This window comes from Polyergus mexicanus, unplaced genomic scaffold (assembly GCF_030449975.1).
Source record: "Polyergus mexicanus isolate NDT 795.1 unplaced genomic scaffold, iyPolMexi1.0 SCAF_24, whole genome shotgun sequence".
Taxonomy (NCBI): Eukaryota; Metazoa; Arthropoda; class Insecta; order Hymenoptera; family Formicidae; genus Polyergus; species Polyergus mexicanus.
The window spans coordinates 487844-509521 of record NW_027223344.1 but is presented as its reverse complement, the minus strand read 5'-3'; the positions used below and the strand labels follow the sequence as shown (position 1 = coordinate 509521).

The following is a 21678-nucleotide window of genomic DNA, read 5'->3' as shown; positions in this document are numbered from 1 at the left end:
TACAAGTCATACTTGACAAATAGAAAATCTCAGAGAAATACAATTAATAAATTAAAATTTAATACACGTACGTATATATATATATATATATATATATATATATATATATATATATAATTATATTATATGCCAAAGAGATAGAGAAAGAGAGAGTATATTGTGTGTATATAATTTATGTTAATGTTTTATTTTATTAGAAATCTGTCGCACAGAGTTAAATTGAAGAAAGCTGGAAATTTAATGCTTCAAAATCCGCAAAAGTATCAGGACAACACGATAAGCAAAGAGGTAGCAAAGAGGTATATTATAGAACGCGGGGAATTTAATGCTTTAAAATCCGCAAAAGTATCAGGATAACACGATATGCAAAGAGGTAGCGAAGCGGTAAATTACAGAAAACGGGAAATTTAATGCTTCAAAATCCGCAAAAGTATCAGGATAACACGATATGCAAAGAGGTAGCGAAGCGGTAACTTACAGAAAACGGGAAATTTAATGCTTCAAAATCCGCAAAAGTATCAGGATAACACGATAAGCAAAGAGGTAGCAAAGAGGTAAATTATAGAAAGTTCTTCACGTCTAACATATTCTTCGCTTACATCTCGTCTACCGTTAAAGATATCGATATTATTCAAGAAAGACATTATTCTACATGATCTCCGCTACAAGGATTGACGCATTAGATTTATAAAATTAATAAGATGACGATTATTAAAGCGATAAAGCGAGGTGAAATCGCGACGCTTTTGCCGAAATCATTTGCGTCAGATACATTATTCGCTTTGATTTCGATTACCGTTAAAGATATCGATATTATTCAAGAAAGACATTGTTCTATATGATCTCCGCTACAAGGATTGATGCATTAGAATTTTAAAATTAATAAGCTGACGATTATTAAAGGGATTAAGCTGGCGAAAATCGCGACGTCTTTTCTTGGGTCATTCGCGTCTAATGAGTCTATCTCTTAAAGCACATTATTCCTTCTATTTTATTTCGACGCGAGAATATACGTAATATACAATATATAAAGACAGTTTTTTTTCACGGATACGCTTATCGCGAAATTCGCGATTCCTGGTAACGAAACGCGAAGGCTCGCCGGACGATTCTCGGAATCGCCGGGTGAAGGAGGGGGGATGGGGAGCGAGCTTCAAATCGTCGCGAGCGTCACGCAATGTAGACCGTGTTCCGAAATTCATCGCTAGTACTGAAAATCTGTAACATGCATAATATGACCTAGAGATTTCCGGTACTGGCGGTGAATTTTAGAACACGATCATAGTTGATTTTTCGACATATTTCGGTTACAAAACTTTGGAGGATTGACGCATTAAAATTTTAAAATTAATAAGCTGACGATTATTAAAGGCATTAAGCTGGCGAAAATCGCGACGTCTTTTCCTGGAAACGACACGCGAAGGCTCGCCGGACGATTCTCGGAATCGGAGGGAGAAGGAGGGGGGATGGGGAGCGAGCTTCCGATCGTCGCGAGCGTCACGCAATTATATAGACTGTGTTCCGAAATTTATCGCTAGTACTGAAAATCTGTAACATGCATAATATGACCTAGAGATTTCCGGTATTGGCGGTAAATTTTACAACACGACCATGGTTGATTTTTCGACATATTCCGGTTACAAAACTTTGGAGGATTGACGCATTAAATTTTTAAAATTAATAAGCTTACGATTATTAAAGCGATAAATCGAGCCAAAATCGCGACGCTTTTGCCGAAATTATTTGCGTCAGATACATTATTCGCTTACATCTCGTCTACCGTTAAAGATATCGATATTATTCAAAAAAGACATTGTTCTACATGATCTCCGCTACAAGGATTGACGCATTAGATTTTTAAAATTAATAAGCTGACGATTATTAAAGGGATTAAGCTGGCGAAAATCGCGACGCTTTTGCCGAAATTATTTGCGTCAGATACATTATTCGCTTTGTTTTCGATTACCGTTAAAGATATCGATATTTTTCAAGAAAGACATTGTTCTACATGATCTCCGCTACAAGGATTGACGCATTAAAATTTTAAAATTAATAAGCTTACGGTTATTAAAGCGATAAAGCGAGCCGAAATCGCGACGCTTTTGCCGAAATCATTTGCGTCAGATACATTATTCGCTTCGATTTCGATTACCGTTAAAGATATCGATATTATTCAAGAAAGACAATGTTCCACATGATCTCCGCTACAAGGATTGACGCATTAGATTTTTAAAATTAATAAGCAGACGATTATTAAAGGGATTAAGCTGGCGAAAATCGCGACGTCTTTTCCTGGGTCATTCGCGTCTAATGAGTCTATCTCTTAAAGCACAGCAATCTTTAAAGAAATTAACGCGTCGTTCGGAACTGTATTATATTATATTATTCAAGTTATAGCGTCTTTAATATTAATTTTTTCCTTAATAATTAATAATTTATTTTTTAACAATTATGACTTTTTTATTTTAAATTTTATTATATCTTTAATATTAAAATTAAGAATTCCCCCTTTTCATTTATGAATACCTTCAATATCTTTAACTATGCCATGAAATACATTGTTTATCTTATTAACTATTCAAAAGTTACTCCATTTTATATATTTTCAATTATTGAAATAGATAATTTATTCATATATTTTTTAATTCTTTCATCTTCATATATTTCTACCATTAAAATAATTAATTTACTTAATTTTAAAACTTTATTAACATACTCATAAATTAACCAAACCAGATGAATATTAATATCAATTTTTTTTTATATTTATTATGATTAATTTACATATTTATTTATAGGCTAATCTTATTTATTACTTGCCTTATTTTTCCTCATTTTAAACTATCCTCTAATTTTTGTTTTAATAATTACTCCTATATTAATTTTAATTTAATATGCCTAATATTATCTCTTAATCTATCTAGAATCCCTAAAATTCTTTTATTTTAATGTATACTTACATTAATTTAATAAATATAACTGTATTTTTATTTATTTTTAAATCTAAACTTTTTAATAATATTTATTATTTTGAATTTAATTTTATTAATTATAAAAAATTACTATTATTAACATATTTTAGAATAATTATATCTTTAATAATTTTACTTATTTAAATTATTTTAAGATTTTAAGTTAATAAAAACTCTAAACCTTCAAAGTTTAATTTATAATATATTTTATAATTCTTATATTTTAATTTATTATCTTTTAAAAAATTTCTTTAAATTTGCAATTTAATATTTTTATTTAAACTATAAAATAATTTATTAGTATTAGATAACAATTTTATAATTAATTAATTTAATGATAAAGTTATAAGTCACTTGGTAATAGTATCAAAAATTAGTTAGGAATAATAAGATTCTGTATAGAAAATAGTTACAAGTCATACTTGACAAATAGAAAATCTCAGAGAAATACAATTAATAAATTAAAATTTAATACACGTACGTATATATATATATATATATATATATATATATATATATATATATATATATAATTATATTATATGCCAAAGAGATAGAGAAAGAGAGAGTATATTGTGTGTATATAATTTATGTTAATGTTTTATTTTATTAGAAATCTGTCGCACAGAGTTAAATTGAAGAAAGCTGGAAATTTAATGCTTCAAAATCCGCAAAAGTATCAGGACAACACGATAAGCAAAGAGGTAGCAAAGAGGTATATTATAGAACGCGGGGAATTTAATGCTTTAAAATCCGCAAAAGTATCAGGATAACACGATATGCAAAGAGGTAGCGAAGCGGTAAATTACAGAAAACGGGAAATTTAATGCTTCAAAATCCGCAAAAGTATCAGGATAACACGATATGCAAAGAGGTAGCGAAGCGGTAACTTACAGAAAACGGGAAATTTAATGCTTCAAAATCCGCAAAAGTATCAGGATAACACGATAAGCAAAGAGGTAGCAAAGAGGTAAATTATAGAAAGTTCTTCACGTCTAACATATTCTTCGCTTACATTTCGTCTACCGTTAAAGATATCGATATTATTCAAGAAAGACATTATTCTACATGATCTCCGCTACAAGGATTGACGCATTAGATTTATAAAATTAATAAGATGACGATTATTAAAGCGATAAAGCGAGGTGAAATCGCGACGCTTTTGCCGAAATCATTTGCGTCAGATACATTATTCGCTTTGATTTCGATTACCGTTAAAGATATCGATATTATTCAAGAAAGACAATGTTCTACATGATCTCCGCTACAAGGATTGACGCATTAAATTTTTAAAATTAATAAGATGACGATTATTAAAGCGATAAAGCGGGCCGAAATGGCGTCGCTTTTGCCGAAATCATTTGCGTCAGATACATTATTCGCTTCGATTTCGATTACCGTTAAAGATATCGATATTATTCAAGAAAGACAATGTTCTACATGCTATCAGCTACAAGGATTGACGCATTAGATTTTTAAAATTAATAAGCTGACGATTATTAAAGGGATTAAGCTGGCGAAAATCGCGACGCTCTTGCCGAAATCATTTGCGTCACATACATTATTCGCTTTGTTTTCGATTACCGTTAAAGATATCGATATTTTTCAAGAATGACATTGTTCTACATGATCTCCGCTACAAGGATTGACGCATTAAAATTTTAAAATTAATAAGCTTACGGTTATTAAAGCGATAAAGCGAGCCGAAATGGCGTCGCTTTTGCCGAAATCACTTGCGTCAGATACATTATTCGCTTTGTTTTCGATTACCGTTAAAGATATCGATTTATATTCGTCATCGATTGATATAAGTATTTATACTAATTACTATTATATTAAAAAAAAGAAACATTTGCCTCATTCAATTACTTTATTCATTAATATCGTTAATTTATTTTGATACTTTATTATAATATATCCGCTCTCGTTTTCGGTAATCGAGGAAAAAAGATTAAAACATTATATGTTTATTCCTGCTATTTTAGTTCGACGCGAGAATATACGTAATATACAATATATAAACACAGTTTTTTTTCACGGATACGCGAAATTCGCGATTCCTAGAAACGAAACGCGAAGGCTCGCCGGACGATTCTCGGAATCGCCGGGTGAAGGAGGGGGGATGGGGAGCGAGCTTCAAATCGTCGCGAGCGTCACGCAATGTAGACTGTGTTCCGAAATTCATCGCTAGTACTGAAAATCTGTAACATGCATAATATGACCTAGAGATTTCCGATACTGGCGGTGAATTTTAGAACACGACCATGGTTGATTTTTCGACATATTCCGGTTACAAAACTTTGGAGGATTGATGCATTAGATTGTTAAAATTAATAAGCTTACGATTATTAAAGCGATAAATCGAGCCGAAATCGCGACGCTTTTGCCGAAATTATTTGCGTCAGATACATTATTCGCTTACATCTCGTCTACCGTTAAAGATATCGATATTATTCAAGAGAGACATTGTTCTACATGATCTCCGCTACAAGGATTGACGCATTAGATTTTTAAAATTAATAAGCTTACGATTATTAAAGCGATAAATCGAGCCGAAATCGCGACGCTTTTGCCGAAATTATTTGCGTCTGATACATTATTTGCTTCGATTTCGATTACCGTTAAAGATATCGATATTATTCAAGAAAGACAATGTTCTACATGATCTCCGCTACAAGGATTGACGCATTAGATTTCTAAAATTAATAAGATGACGATTATTAAAGGGATTAAGCTGGCGAAAATCGCGACGTCTTTTCCTGGGTCATTCGCGTCTAATGAGTCTATCTCTTAAAGCACAGCAATCTTTAAAGAAATTAACGCGTCGTTCGGAACTTTATTATATTATATTATTCAAGTTATAGCGTCTTTAATATTAATTTTTTCCTTAATAATTAATAATTTATTTTTTAACTATTATGACTTTTTTCTTTAAATTTATTATGATTAATTTACATATTTATTTATAGGCTAATCTTATTTATTACTTGCCTTATTTTTCCTCAATTTAAACTACCCTCTAATTCTTTTTTTAATAATTACTCCTATATTAATTTTAATTTAATATGCCTAACATTATCTCTTAATCTATCTAGAATCCCTAAAATTCTTTTATTTTAATGTATACTTACATTAATTTAATAAATATAACTGTATTTTTATTTATTTTTAAATCTAAACTTTTTAATAATATTTATTATTTTGAATTTAATTTTATTAATTATAAAAAATTACTATTATTAACATATTTTAGAATAATTATATCTTTAATAATTTTACTTATTTAAATTATTTTAAGATTTTAAGTTAATAAAAACTCTAAACCTTCAAAGTTTAATATATAATATATTTTATAATTCTTATATTTTAATTTATTATCTTTTAAAAAATGTTTTAAATTTGCAATTTAATATTTTTATTTAAACTATAAAATAATTTATTAGTATTAGAAAACAATTTTATAATTAATTAATTAAATAATAAAGTTATAAGTCACTTGGGAATAGTATCAAAAATTAGTTATGAATAATAAGATTCTGTATAGAAAATAATTACAGGTCATACTTGACAAACAGAAAATTTCAGAGAAATATAATTAATAAATTAAAATTTTATACACGTGCGTATATATATATATATATATATATATATATAATTATATTATATGCCAAAGAGATAGAGAAAGAGAGAGTCTATTGTATGTATATAATTTATGTTAATGTTTTATTTTATTAGAACTCTGTCGCACAGAGTTAAATTATAGAAAGCGAGAAATTTAATGCTTCAAAATCCGCAAAAGTATCAGGATAACACGATGAGCAAAGAGGTAGTAAAGAGGTATATTATAGAAAGCGGAAAATTTAATGCTTTAAAATCCGCAAAAGTATCAGGATAACACGATATGCAAAGAGGTAGCGAAGCGGTAAATTATAGAAAACGGGAAATTTAATGCTTCAAAATCCGCAAAAGTATCAGGATAACACGATAAGCAAAGAGGTAGTAAAGAGGTAGCAAAGAGGTAAATTATAGAAAGTTCTTCACGTCTAACATATTCTTCGCTTACATCTCGTCTACCGTTAAAAATATCGATATTATTCAAGAAAGACGTTATTCTACATGATCTCCGCTACAAGGATTGACGCATTAGATTTTTAAAATTAATAAGCTTACGATTATTAAAGGGATTAAGCTGACGAAAATCGCGACGTCTTTTCCTGGGTCATTCGCGTCTAATGAATCTATCTCTTAAATTACAGCAATTTTATAAATAATTATCGCGTCGTTCGGAACTTTATTATTTTGCGTATTGTGTGCTATTGAAATTGCACAATCAATATTTTACGAATTGTATCTTTTTCTAACAATAAGTTGTGTTCATTATAAAGGCGGAACAGCCTTATATAACATCAAGATTTCGGCCCGCTATATCGCTTGAATAAGCGTCACGATTTCGGCCCGCTATGTAGCTTTAATTTAATCAAAGTTATATTTATTTCAAAATACTAACGCGTTAATACTTATAGTGAAGAGCACGAACAATAATGTCTTTCTCCAATAACATTGATATCTTTAACGGTAGATACAAAATTGGAGATACAAAGTTTTTTAAAAAGTTAAAACTTTTCAGAATTTATGTAAGATTAAACTATATTGTGCATTACGACAAGATACAAATAAAAGATACAACTTATATCAATAGGTATATGACATTTATATTAAAAATCGTAACTTAGATTATGTATAATTTTAATTCAAAAAACATATTAGCATAATAATATATATTAACATATGCAAATATGTATATTGTTAAATTTAAAAACAATAATGAAAACTCAAGATAAAAAGAATCAATCTGTAGTAATGCAAGTTGAATATACTGTAATTCGACTACATGTTCCACATAAATAAATTTCAACATTTTGGACGATAAAATTTGGTTCTGAATATGTAGATTTATTTTAAAAATTTATTGAAACAAATATATCTTTTTAAATATACAAAGAATCTGCACACACACACACACACGTGTGTGTGTGTGTGTGTGTGTGTAAATTAAATAACTTGTTACTAAATAATTATATATGATATGTGTATATTAATGCTAAATTGTGGCATAATTATAATCTATGCCATTCTTTTTTTTAATGTTATTTGTCTTAATTTGGTATTTTATTTTAACTCAAATACTCAAAATATTTTATAAATAAAATGCTTATATATAAGAAATTAATTATTTATGTACATAAGACAATATCCCTCTACAAATCTTTATTTTAACAGATTTATACACTTGGATTAAATTTCAGGAAATTGCTAATCTATTATCGCTATTTGTTTATATGACTGCATCTCTTCATTGTTATATCATTTCTAAATAGATGAGAAAATTAAGATATAAAGAATAATGGTTTTAAAACAATGGTTTTAAAAAAGTTAAAAAATAAAATGTATTCAGAATTTATATAAGAGAGAATATATATATAAGATCAAATATTGTATTATATATTAGAATTAAAATTTAAGATATTAAAAACACAACTTATCTAATGACGCAAAAAATAGACAAAGCTTCGATCTACATTAACGATTAAATTATAAAAGAAATCGCGATTTAAAATCCGCGAGCAACAAATAAATAACGCGACAAATAAATAAACCGACGATATTCGTAATATTCGATTGCGATACGCGTAATTTCTATAATAATCAAAGCCTACAACATACGCACGCGCGCGCGATATAATTACTATCATTTTATGCAAAGATATTTCGACAGACATTCGAGATTTGTTATATAGTATCCACCGCCCGATTTATGTTCCAATATGCGATTTTATACGAATGTCGCGATCAACAATAAGATATAATATATTTTATCTCGCGAATGACAATTTTAACAGTATAAAATGGGTCTTACTTTTAAATATCGTTATCAAAAATCGCGTTATCGAGATATTATTACTATATATTGTAATCTTATTCCTAGTTTTTTTCTTTAATGTCCTAACGGTGCCTATAGCCCTAACAATCCTACTTTCTAACTAAACCAGCAAAAATCCAAAAATTAGAGAACGTATCCCTGATATTTAACCGCGTGCCCTACTCGCGTGCCCTACTCGCGTACCGTAATTGTACCTTACAAACCTCTTGCTACGGATTTTGGTCAGTATTGGCCGCCTATTTTGCGTAGCCTATATCCATTTTTCGGGCCAGTTAGACCTACTTTTTCTTGCTCCTGGCCATTTTCTGGATCGATCTCTAACCGGAGATCGAAAAAGGAGATAACATTCCCTTTATCGCCGGCTATTTATTATTGCCGACGAATAAGCGCAAGATTTATCTCTCATAAGAAGATAAACTCCTTTTTTTGCCGATAATTATTGTCGTCAGTAGATGAGCGTAAACATTTCACGCTCGACGATGATCGTGTGATTTTACGATCGTTCGTTAGATGTTTATTTTAATATAATTTTATTTTAACTGACATAAAGCCAAATTATCAAAATTTTAATTAAAAAATTATGATAAATTATAATAAATATATAAATTTAATTAAAATTTATATATTAATATATAATTTATTTAATAATATAATAATACATATATATAATTTATAATAAAAAAAAATTAATTTAAACAACATTTATGCCATTTATTCTCATATTATAGATAATTTAATTGATTGATCATTTGGTTTCTCTTATATCAATTAAAACAAAGTTTAAGAACAATGTCTACAAACAAATTCTACGATATGGATGAGCTGTAAGAAATTAGGATAAGATCTGCGCGCGTTATAAGAATGAGTTACCATTACATGTATATAATTGATAAAATTACTGGCATTTTTTATTCAATAAATTAAAAAATTTACAAACTGGAAAAATATTTTTTTTATAATCTTCCTTCTTTAATTTGGACTTTAATTTATTTTTGCAATAGATGCAATGCATATCAAGAGACCTTAATAAAAGTTATTCCATTCAACTGTTTTAGCTCATCCATTTAAAAGCAATGGATTTATCTACAATCTACAATCTACAATCTATATCTACAATTTCTATAAATCCGTTACTTTAAAATTAAATAAAAGTTTGTCACTCACCGGCACTGATGCGCAACAGCGGAGTTGTTGGTTTTGAGGCTACGTCGCTACGTTGTCTGTAACATATAAATATAAAATCCAAATTATAGCGGCGAAATATAATTAATATTTCGAAATATTTATACATCCGATGAATACACAATACTAACAAAGAAACTTTATATAAATAAATAACTTTATAAATTATAAAAAGATTTTCTTTCACATTGAAACTTTTATAAGATTTATGTAAAAGTTTTTCTTTCCAATTTTCTCTTGTTTCATTCATTCAAATAATAAGACCGAATTAATGCACGTACGCGAGTTTTAACTAATTTAACTAATATACAAATAATAAATACTCACCCTAGGGTTGCTCCGCCGATGCAGGAAGCCTCTCCTAGGCCTCCTCCTCCTCTCAGAATGTCAGGATCACTACATTGATCTGTAACATACAAATAGAAGATGCAAATTGTAGCATTAATAAATAATCAAAATAATTAATATTTAAAAAAATTTATTATACACATTGAATTTTACATTCGATGGATATAATAATACGCAGATTAATAAAACAATTTTATAAATTTTGAAAAAAACACTACTACTAATAATTCCATACATAAGCTATAATCTAAAAGTATAAAATTTTACAAGATTATAGCTTTCATACAAAAATCTGTTTCTTTAATTTTCTATTGTTTAAATCATACAAATAAAGAATCAAATTACGCGATTAATTGCTCAATTTAAATTGCACAAATGCAATTAATAAGTAATCAATATACAAATAACAATTTGCTTACTACAGGGTTGCTCCTCTGGTGCCCAATGCCTCTCCTAAGCCTCCTCCTCCTCTCAGATTGATTCACACACGCGATACATAAACGGCACCCCCGCACTTTTATTAAAAGATTACTTCCGCACTTGTACGCGCGATACTTTGAACGACACTCCCGCACTTTCAAATTTCGGCACGATCGAACCTCGCTTCACGTGAGAATCACACTTCAAGTCGACAAGTCGGCAATTCACCGATTACTTCGAACAACAAAATCGGCAACAAAGCGGGCAACAAAATCGAATTATTTTTTTTGATACTTGTCACGATCCCGTTTAGGAAAGGAATTTGACGAAGATTTGAACGTTTCGCACTGCTACTTTACTGCGCGTATGTCGTCGTGTGAATGATAACAAATAAGAAAGGAATTTGATATCGACGGAACGTCCCACCCCACTATAGTTCTTATTCAAGTGTCGCTGTATGAGTAATAGCAAAATCATGATACGTAAACAATAGCGCGCCAATTTTTACGCCGCCAAGACCAAATATCATATTATTGAAAAGTCGTTGCCGAAACATTTTATATGTACAATTATATTATATATATATATATATGTGGGGAATATTAAAGTTTATAAAATATATTTTAAATTATGATTAATTATATTTATTAAACGATTGATGTATCGCGAAGTCTTGTATTAATTACTCGATTTTGCGAATCGATTGTTTAATTGCTCGATCTTAATCCGAATCATATTTAGATGCTGTTAAAAGTCAAACGATAAAACATCGAAAATATATTTAATTTTAAACTTTATTTTTGGAGAAATAATTATTTCTTATTGTGGTAATGTATTTAAAAGATAAGTAGATAATTATCTCATCAAATTATTTTCCGGTACTTGTCGCGATCGCGTTTAGGAAATGAATTTGACGGAGCGTCTCGCACAGCTACTTTACTGCGCGGTTGTCGTCGTGTGAATGATAACACATAAGAAAGGAATTTGATGTCGACGGAGCGTCCCACCCCCCATAGTTCTTATTCAAGTGTCGCTGTATGAGTAATAACAAAATCATGATACGTAAACAATAGCGCGCCAATGTTTACGCCACCAAGACCGAGTATCATATTATTGAAAAGTCGTTGCCGAAATATTTTACATACTATCATATTATATGTATACGCGGAATATTAAAATGTATAAAGTATATTTTAAATTATAATTAATTATTTATTAAACGGTTGATGTGTACATTTAATTATTATCGCTTTCTAAAAAAAATCTCGTGAAACCTCGAACTCGAATATATCAAAGCGTTGAAGCCTTTTTTCCGTGATGCTGATTGGCTGTCTGATTTGCGCGCTGCGATTTGCTTCACTCGTATTATTTGCGACTGTCAAATCATGCGAATTTCGATAGTTAAACAGTTTGTGAAAAAAAAAAAAAGTTAAAGTTATGGAAAGAAAAATTTTAAAAATTGGAGAACGTTCGCAAATCAAAGCGCGCGCTTATGTTATTCTAATAAAATATAAAATTAATAGCGTATTAAATATAGGAGAAAAATACACTAGAGATCTTTATATTATATTAATTGCGATTACGAAAGGAATTCACAGCAACTTCAGGTAATTTTATAGCAATTTATACATTATGATTAAAATTGTTATAAAATTAAAAAAATTGGACGTTAGAGCAAAGATGTGGAATTACTTTTCATGAATAATTATTTACAGGGAAATTTTTTCTTCCGCATTGGATAAAGCTGTACAAAATTTAGCGGAAACGATTTCTTGCGCGTTGTGTGAACGACTTAACTAATTAAGGCTTTACGTGAGATGACCGTGAAGAGGCGGCTATTCTCGCGCGTGGCTGACTCGTACCGTTAGAACCGCAAACGCATCGAGAATACGAAACGGTATGGAGCCTATTTACCATAATCAATGACATTTGCGTTTTAGCATCGGCGATTATACGAGTCTCATTGTTATCGCGAGATCCTTGGGCATGCTTAACAATATAGATTCCTGTTGCGCGATAAATTGTCTTGATATTTCTTTACGCGATACGTACGTAGATAAATAGTAGATAGAGGCTACTTGGCGAAACGGCCAGTATGAATACACCCGTTAGATTCCGAGTGTTCATAACGCGTATCATTGCCAATTGAAAATAAATTAACTCACGAAAAAGATATGAATTATTTATTGCCAGCGTAATTATATATATAAATCTCCGCGTTATATAAACTTAATTTACTCAAAACTATTACATACATGGCGAATTAATTTATTTTTGTATTACTTGCGCATTCAGATACTTCAGATAATCAAGAAATAAATTTCTCTCTCATTTATAAGACACTCAATATAATCCGAATCGATTGTCGGAGCGCTCGAATATGCAGCGCGAGAGATACGAGTAACGAGATCGACAAACGCTCCCTTCAATGACAAATAACCCTCGCACTTACCCTCGGCGAGCCGGGCAATTGAACGCTATCTTCGCGAGAGAAGAAGGAGAAAGAGAGAGAGAGAGAGAGAGAGAGAGAGAGAGAGAGAGAGAGACCTGAATGTCCAGCGGCATGAATGCACGGCCTCGATCCTCCACGTCGATCCCGGGTCCCCACCTTCGGCGAGGGGCCGGCATGCGCGAGGAAGGAGACTGGTCTGCCGTTGCGTGCGCGACTCGCATTATGCCGCTGAATATTTCATTCATAAGCGGGCCGGAGCAATTACCGTATTTCACGAACATGCGGAGCGCGCGAGGGACGCTCGCGATCGCGCTTACGTACCACGCGTTGCACCCCGCGGTCGTTGCACAGCCGCTATTACGGGAGACGCGGCGATCCGGTGTGTTGAATGAAACGCCACTCTCCTTTTTCCTTCCTTCTCTTTTGTTTTCTTCACCTCCTTCCGTTTTGCCTGCCCCTTCGCGTTCTTTTCCCTCCCCCCCCCCTTTCTCTTCTTATTCTCTTCGCTCATCGTTTCTCGGCGAATCTCGATTGGACTTTTTGCACGCCGACAGAAAGATGACGGACCGTCCTCCTGCCGATCGTCTTGCGCGAGAGACGAATCTGCGAGATTTCGTACAACGCTGAGAATCATCGGGTGAATCATATAATGAACGGAGGAATACAATAGTAGCCTTAACGATCCGCAATCAGAATTTAAATGCCGCGAATTCCAATAACAATCCTATACTATGACCGTGACGTAGATATGTACATCATTGATGAAAAAAATTAAAGTTTCAATTTTTAATATATTTTGGCGATCATATGCATCTGATCGATAGGCACAATATTAGAAAATAAAGTCTCTCGCTCAAAATTCTATCCCGCACTATTAGAACGATATGGACGGGGAATGAAAATTTATTTGACACATCTCAAAGTATATTGTTAATAACACGCTGTCACAATTTCTGCTTGCAGAATTTCCGGGAGCATCGTATAGACGGTGCCGCGCTGCCGCTGCTCTCGGAGAACCACCTGACGGGCACGATGGGCATGAAGCTCGGTCCAGCCTTGAAGCTGCGCATAATGCTGGCTCGGAAGATCGGTGCCTGCACCGTTTGTTTGCATTGTGCCCACTGTCATCAAACACCGCTACCGACGCTCAGCGCGGCGGCCGCGGCCGCGGCGGTGACGCAACAGCAACAGCAACAGCAACCGCAGCAACAGACGCCGGGCCGGCGACCTAGCAGCACCGGAAACTGACAAACAATGGCGGAGACTCCCCCACTGGGATCCGAGACAGTGGCGGTCGTCGGGACACCATCGTCGCCGTCTCCGGATCTTAATCGGGCTCTCAGGATAGAACGGCGCGTACCCCGTCCGGTACGCAAGCCAGAAGTCGTCTTTAAGAAGCCTATCAAACAGTGACATTAAAGGAGACGATTTCATATATTAGGGAGAGTGGAGACTCCGCCTGTTGTCAGTAATCAAGAACTCGGAAGGACTTTTAGGTAGGAGAATTCAGATTGTGCAGTTTAGCCGAGACTAGACTGTAGGAAAAAGAGAGGAAGAGAGAGAGAGAGAGAGAGAGAGAGAGAGAGAGAGAGAGAGAGAGAGAAGGGAGGAGAGAGACTTTGATTGACATTAATGCATAAAGCGTATGGAGCTCAAGAATAGAGATTTTTGAGCGTTTTGTCAAGAGAGAGAGAGAGAGAGAGAGAGAGAGAAAGAGGATGTCGGGATAATCTAACATCTAAACTATAGAGACCTGAAGGACCGTAGACTAGCAAAATTGAAAACTACGATGATAAATTATATAGGACTTGAACGACGCAGGACGATGAGGACACGTTATTTAATGGCGTGCAGTGTAAAATTAAAGGCGCGTGATAAAAGAGTGAGACGAATTCAACTCTTAACATTTTTTTAACATTTTAATTGAATAAATGACATTTAAATAGTTATGTCAACAGAAAGATATTTTCGAAAACTGTATAAATGCGATAAACGCAAAACGAAACTATTGAGTATTTACGATTGCAGAAAGAGAAGTTTAATCGAATCATGATTGTATACATATCGTTACAAGAATAAATTAATGTATATAATTGTTGAATACTAGCGAAAAAACAACGATTTCAGAAATTGAACGTGTTTTTTAATAAAAATAGAATATATTTCGAAGGATCTACGCAAAACAATTCAGAGTTCAAGATTTTATTTTTATTCGCGCTTTTAAGACTGTATTAAATTGAAGAGAAATCGTAGGCAATGGATAAAATGTATAAACAGTAAATATTTATTCTTTTCATGTTTTTGAGAAATAGAAATCGTGAAAATAAATTCACGAATAAAATTACAACGGCAAAGTTTTTGGTAGAACAATATGTGTTGTGTATGGAAAAATTTATAAAATGATAATTTATATATCTTATAAATTACTTGTGATCTATATCATGGATTCAGTACTTAAATAATACATTTCGCAATGTAAGAAATAGAAAATTGGCATTATATGCCGAACAAATAATTCACCTTCATATTAGCTTTGCTAACAGATTGTCTTCCACTGTGACAATCACTACGTGACAAAGAATATATCGGAAATGTATTTATTTAAATTTTTTTTATTTAAATATTTTATATGGAATCAAATTTTTTTTCTACCTTAAGGGAGAGAGTGTAGTTGTTAAATCATATGACGAAACTACTCATCTTATTTCTTTCTCTCGATACTGGCAACGCTCTTAATATATCCGAATAATTTCTAAAATCGGAGACGAACACTTGCCTACCTGCCTGTTAGGAATAAAAAATTCTTCAAAATTCTTTTATTATGATTAAAATAAAGCCTACTTTTTAATGGTTTTGTTTTTCTATAAAATAACAATTTCAAGCCGAACATATTTTTCTTATCTCTTGAAAGAAAGTGATAACAATTGGACCAGTAGTTTCTCAGAAAGAGAAATATAAAAATTGGTAAATATAATTTTTTTCACGTTATTTATTTATAAAAGGCCGTTTCAAAGATTATGACGTTATTCTTATATATTCAAGATTTTTTAAATATTTCAACATATCCAGAAATTATTTTATGTAGTTCAAAATGTTTAGGAAATTATCTATTTTTTTTCTAAATAAAATAAATTTTGATATATTAATTATTTTTAAATGCACTCCCTTTTCCTTAAGTTCTAAACATAATATATAAACAAATACAAACATAAATAAATACATCACATAAATCAATTTCTAAAGTTTTATCACTAAAAAGCCGAAAATTGTATTATTTTTTTACGATAAATAGATTAGATTATGTTCGTTGCATTGTAATTGATAAGTTTCATTTTTTTTCCACAACTATCGCGAAAGGCAGATAAGTCAGCAAAATCAAGCAAATGAGTGCCTATCTTTATAAAGTCTTCCAAGACAACGTCGTTGATCATAGCGTTCGGATTAATCTCCGATATATACGTATTGAACTCATATATATTACTCTTGTTTATGTGAAATCGTATTTCTCGATCGACAACTTTCTCGATCGTAACGGCCGAAGTCGTGTCTCCGAGCGGCATACGAAAAGTCGACGAAACGACAAATCATTGACTTGATTTCGAAAAGAGAAAAAACGGAGAGATAAAGAGAAGAGAGGAATGCATGAGAAAGAATGGTACGGATATATGTGTTCATACATATACTGGAATGAATGCTATTACGTACGAGTGCGAAACGGGGATGTAAGTATAGATATGCGTATATAAAAAAAATGAGACGATCTATATAAAATTAGGGAGAATTATGTGCAATAACAATAAATACGTTTCGATGCGATAACTTTTTAACTACCGTAGGAGATACGTATTTGCTCAAATCGTTGTTTCTTTTATATATTTTAACGAAGTTTTTTTTATATATATATGAATGAATTATTATGATAAATATACTAAATTATATATTTTTGCTAACGCTCTATGTGCAAAAATAAAATCCACGTACGAACACACATACACGCACATAAACACATAAACACATATTGACATATTCGATGTACGAACAAACAATGATAGTTTCACGTGCGATGGACTTGTATAGCTCTTAGGAAATTGTACATTAGCGTCCCATTTTATTTTGCTCCCCTTTAATCTTCAAGATTCACAAGGTAAACATTTATTTATTTAGTTGTGTAATACACGTTGCCTTATTGTATTCACATAACGATTAAGACATAAATGATGTTAGAGAGTGACGTCAAATTGCGCTTATGAATGATGAATCAGTTTGTGTAAGATGAGCAGTATTTTTTAGATTTACCCACACATTTATTGTGCAGACTATATAAACGTATGTATACATACACATGTACACGCACAAACATTTATGTACGTCTAAAACGGTGTTTCTATACATTCGCGCTCCCGAGTTTGCGTTTAACCGAAAAGTAAAATACAAAAAATGAAAAAAAAAACCAAACACAAAAAAGCTTTTTGACAAATTTGATGAATGTACATTTTGTTAAAGCGGCGGAAATTATTAGAAACAGCATTCGCGCGGTGAGAGAAGAGGAGGACTTCATCGTATTTCCTGCGGCTGATTACATAAGTCTGTTACTACTCGTAGTACGAAATTATTAATGGTAATTAGACTGTAGTCGCATACGATATTACACTTGCTCTTACCGTATGCAAAGATAATTGTAGGTTGAAGTTTGTTTACGTGCCTATTATTTATATAATTAGTGGTATGATATCTTTCAGCATACATATGTACATATATGATAATATGGGTAAAGAAACTTTTCTTTTTTTGTTAATCGTGCTTAAGAAATGCAACACTCATTGATTTACGACGATATCTCATGTCGAATAAGTGAAATATCTTTTTGTCATATATGACAAACTCGGGCGCGCTAACCGAGTTTAGCGGCTTTTACTTAAACAAGCGATCACTGTACATAACGCTTAAGCATTTATTTATGTCGTGCTTTTACAAATGCTCTGTAGTATTTTATTTAGTGTTTTATTTAGTCGCGAGGTTCACACGCTATTAATGCGTACTACGAGCGTTACGCATTAATTATTTTTCGTACAGTATATTCGTCTATCGAGAGGAAAAGATAAACGGACGAATTATGGCGGTAAACGCGATGACAGATTTCTCAGCGAAGGATAATTTAATCGCATACGGATTAAAGGCTAGAGTGAGATGGTAAAATCGGCGATAAAGCAATCTTTTTGTGATATTTCAAGATTTTCTATCCATCCTTTGGATGGATAGAACTTCCTTAAGATCGATCGATTTTATGTTATGTATCCAGTTCATCTCACCTGATCTCCCTTCGACTCTTTTTATTTTTCCATCGGGTAGTCTGTCGTGTATTATCTTACGATTAACTGTCATATCATGTATAGTAGAAATTAATGGTGAAAAGAGGAAAAACACAGTACATTGTTTCTGTTAAAATAAACATTGTTGAAAAATAGCACATGTGTATTACATTTTTTTATTTTTTACTAATTATATTTTATATTTTTATGAATATTATTTATAGGAAATATGAATATTATATGCAATTTTAGCCGACACGACGACGCGCATATAGATATATTATTGGATTTGATAAAACGGTAAGCGAAAAATAACAATAATGATGTATTCTCCAGAATAAGGCGATATATAAAATAGCTGGAATAAAAATTAAACTAATTAAAAGATTAGTCACGACGCATTCCATTGATATGTTACATTATACAATATTTTACTCATATTTTACTCATTTACAAATTTACAATCTTTTAATTCTCATATAGTTGCCATGATTAATCGAAGATAATTAATTTTTTTTAATTTACTGCAATATTTTACATAATATTTTACATAATATTTTTTATATTTATATATGTTATATATATATATATATATATATATATATAAATTATATACTGTACCACATATACACATATACATAATAAGAAGTTATAATATCAAAATATTTTTATAATATTTTTTGATTTTTATCTTGCTCGTACAATCAGATCTTCATCATGGTACCCTGGACTGCAAAGAGAAATCGATTATTAAAAGATACATTATATAATAAGCAATTAAGATGTATGATGAAATTCTATTTCCTGTACACGTGATAATAACTGTCATTGTGCAAGAAGTCTTATTGCAGATAGTACTAGTATCGAGAATTATATTATTTAAAACAAATTCTAAAATTATATTAGAGCGATAAGATAGATACAAGAGTAATATTGCGATAAAAGTGCTTATTTTAAATATGAGATTATATCAAGTTATCGAATATTATAATTAAACATATAAGTACTCGCAAATGCAGTAAAATATTACGTTTGACAGAATTAAACGTCGCACAAAAGATATATTTACCCCTTTATGAATAGCGAGTACACCGTCTTCCTCCCATGTCAAAATTTGTATGTAAGCTTTGCTATCTTCATTCACTGTCACGACTTTACCGGTACACTTGTTGCTTACCAAGTTTCCAGAAATGACGTCGCAGTAAGTACCAGGTTGCAGGCAGGTAAAGAGAGTCTGCTTGAAGTCAAAGTGATCACTATTGATCGCGATAAATCAGGCATTTCCGCGACAGAAGGCGATTTGGTTCTGGCCATTGTCCCACCAATTATTGATACTGGTTTTATTGACGGCATTTCGAAAGCGCACCATATTGTAAATCTGACGCCACCGATGCTCGCAGATCCAGCCGTTGTCACAGGTATTATCAGAATTGATAATGGGAGACAGAGTGTTTCCGGCGGAGTCGTGGGGTGGGCCTCTTTTATATTTGACAGATTCGTACACATATCTCGTTTTGCTAATATTTTTTTTAACTTAAAAATATTATTAGTATATTTTTGTTGCTTTAAAATAATAGTAAAATTATTTTTTTTAAATTTATTTTTTGATGAAAATTTCATAGAATATCGTGAAGAATATTTGAAAAATATTGTAATAAAATCACATAAATTCCCCAAAAATTCTGCATACCGAAAACCGGCGACTCCAGCTTCGATGGCGTCGTTCATAAAATCGACGATCTTCTCCCTGACAAATTCTTTCGATTGATCAAGATCGTGCAGACCGACCAATTGGCAATCCCGCACGTTCGTTGCATTCTGGTAATTGTTAATTTCGCATGGTGTGTGAAAATCAACTCTTGTGTACGGTACTGCCTGATAACTGAAGTTGAATGTATTCGCCGTCGAACCGCCGGTACCCATTGTTACTTTGTGATCACCGGTCATGTGATTGAATACTACGTCGACGTAAATTCTCACACCAGCGTTGTTACATCTACGAACCATATCTTTGAATTGCTCCGATGTACCCGATCTCGTACGCCAGATGTAAGATATAGGCTGATAGCGCTCCCACCATGGTCTGTTGTCTACAATTACGTTTTCTTGTAGCGGAGAGACCTATATCAATTTATAGGAATATTATTCATTCGATTGTACAATATATTGCGAGGGTTGACGTATTTGCTCTCTTCTTTTTTCTCTGCTTATGCAAAAAAATTTATTTCTTCGAATAATACATTTTAAAAAATAAATCTATAAAAATAATTAATAAATTTAACATCTTTTTATATATTTAATACAATATTTTTTTAATTCCCAGATTTAAAAAAAGCAGAAAATATTAATTATAAAACCTTTTGTGGAAAATCTCTCTGAAATTTTCCTGTCACTATCTACTTCTAATATAATTCTTCTCTCTTTAATATCGCTCACCTGCACACCACCGAACCCTAAAGGACCCAGAAAATTTTCGCACTCTGCCGCAATGTCTGGCCATTTCCATTCGAAAAGATGCACCATTCCATCGTGGCCGTTCACATAATGCGGTTCTTTCTGAGCAATCACCGCCGATAGTATTGTTAACGCGCACATTAGCACATACATTATGCACAATAATGCCGCGAACTATCAGTCACCGAGATTTTATAACCGTGCCGATCAGTTTGTCCGAAGGTCAATATTGCCTTGCTATGCGACCGCACGTGATGTTTTTACCAGCAACTCCTGCGGCTTACATTGTATTGCGCCATTGGTCGTGCTGATAAAACATGTTTATCGCACGAATCGATAAATGTCGCAAGCTGTCTAATTAATTAAAATGGTTTACTTATGTAAGCTGTCTAATTAATTACAATGATCTAATCAATCGATAAAGTGTCAACAGTCAAGGTTGCAGTTGTAATAATATGTACGTAAACGTGCGTGATCTGACCGTTGTTATCTCGGGACAATACGGCAGGAAAGTACGAACTTAACTTGAGGAATTTTATCGGAAACTTTAAGAGAGATCGGTATTTTCTGAATAAATATACTATTAAAATTATATAAAAC

The 21678-nt window shown here is 32.0% G+C and overlaps 2 protein-coding genes across 8 annotated transcripts in view; one reads left to right on the top strand and one right to left on the bottom strand.

Annotated features, from left to right (window-relative positions):
* Window positions 1–18735, top strand: part of LOC138942823 (nascent polypeptide-associated complex subunit alpha, muscle-specific form) — a 223249-nt gene extending 204514 nt beyond the window's left edge. For all 6 annotated transcript variants that reach the window (XM_070313290.1, XM_070313289.1, XM_070313296.1 and 3 more), the window contains one exon: window positions 14279–18735. In XM_070313290.1, coding sequence (XP_070169391.1) covers window positions 14279–14563 — 285 coding nt within the window. In that variant the 3' untranslated portion in view covers window positions 14564–18735. The remainder of the gene's footprint in view (window positions 1–14278) is intronic.
* Window positions 18736–19261: 526 nt separating this feature from the next.
* Window positions 19262–21263, bottom strand: LOC138942905 (alpha-amylase 4N-like). Of its 2 annotated transcripts, XM_070313377.1 has the most exons (4): window positions 21061–21263; window positions 20315–20745; window positions 19694–20102; window positions 19262–19354 (listed from the first exon to the last, which is right to left on the bottom strand). In XM_070313377.1, exons 1-3 carry the CDS (start codon window positions 21229–21231, stop codon window positions 19898–19900), a joined length of 807 nt encoding a protein of 268 aa, XP_070169478.1. In that variant the 5' UTR covers window positions 21232–21263; the 3' UTR covers window positions 19262–19354; window positions 19694–19897. The 2 variants fall into 2 exon arrangements, with proteins under 2 accessions (XP_070169478.1, XP_070169479.1); XM_070313378.1 differs by lacking the exons at window positions 19262–19354; window positions 19694–20102 and adding an exon at window positions 20133–20157.
* Window positions 21264–21678: the final 415 nt, after the last annotated feature.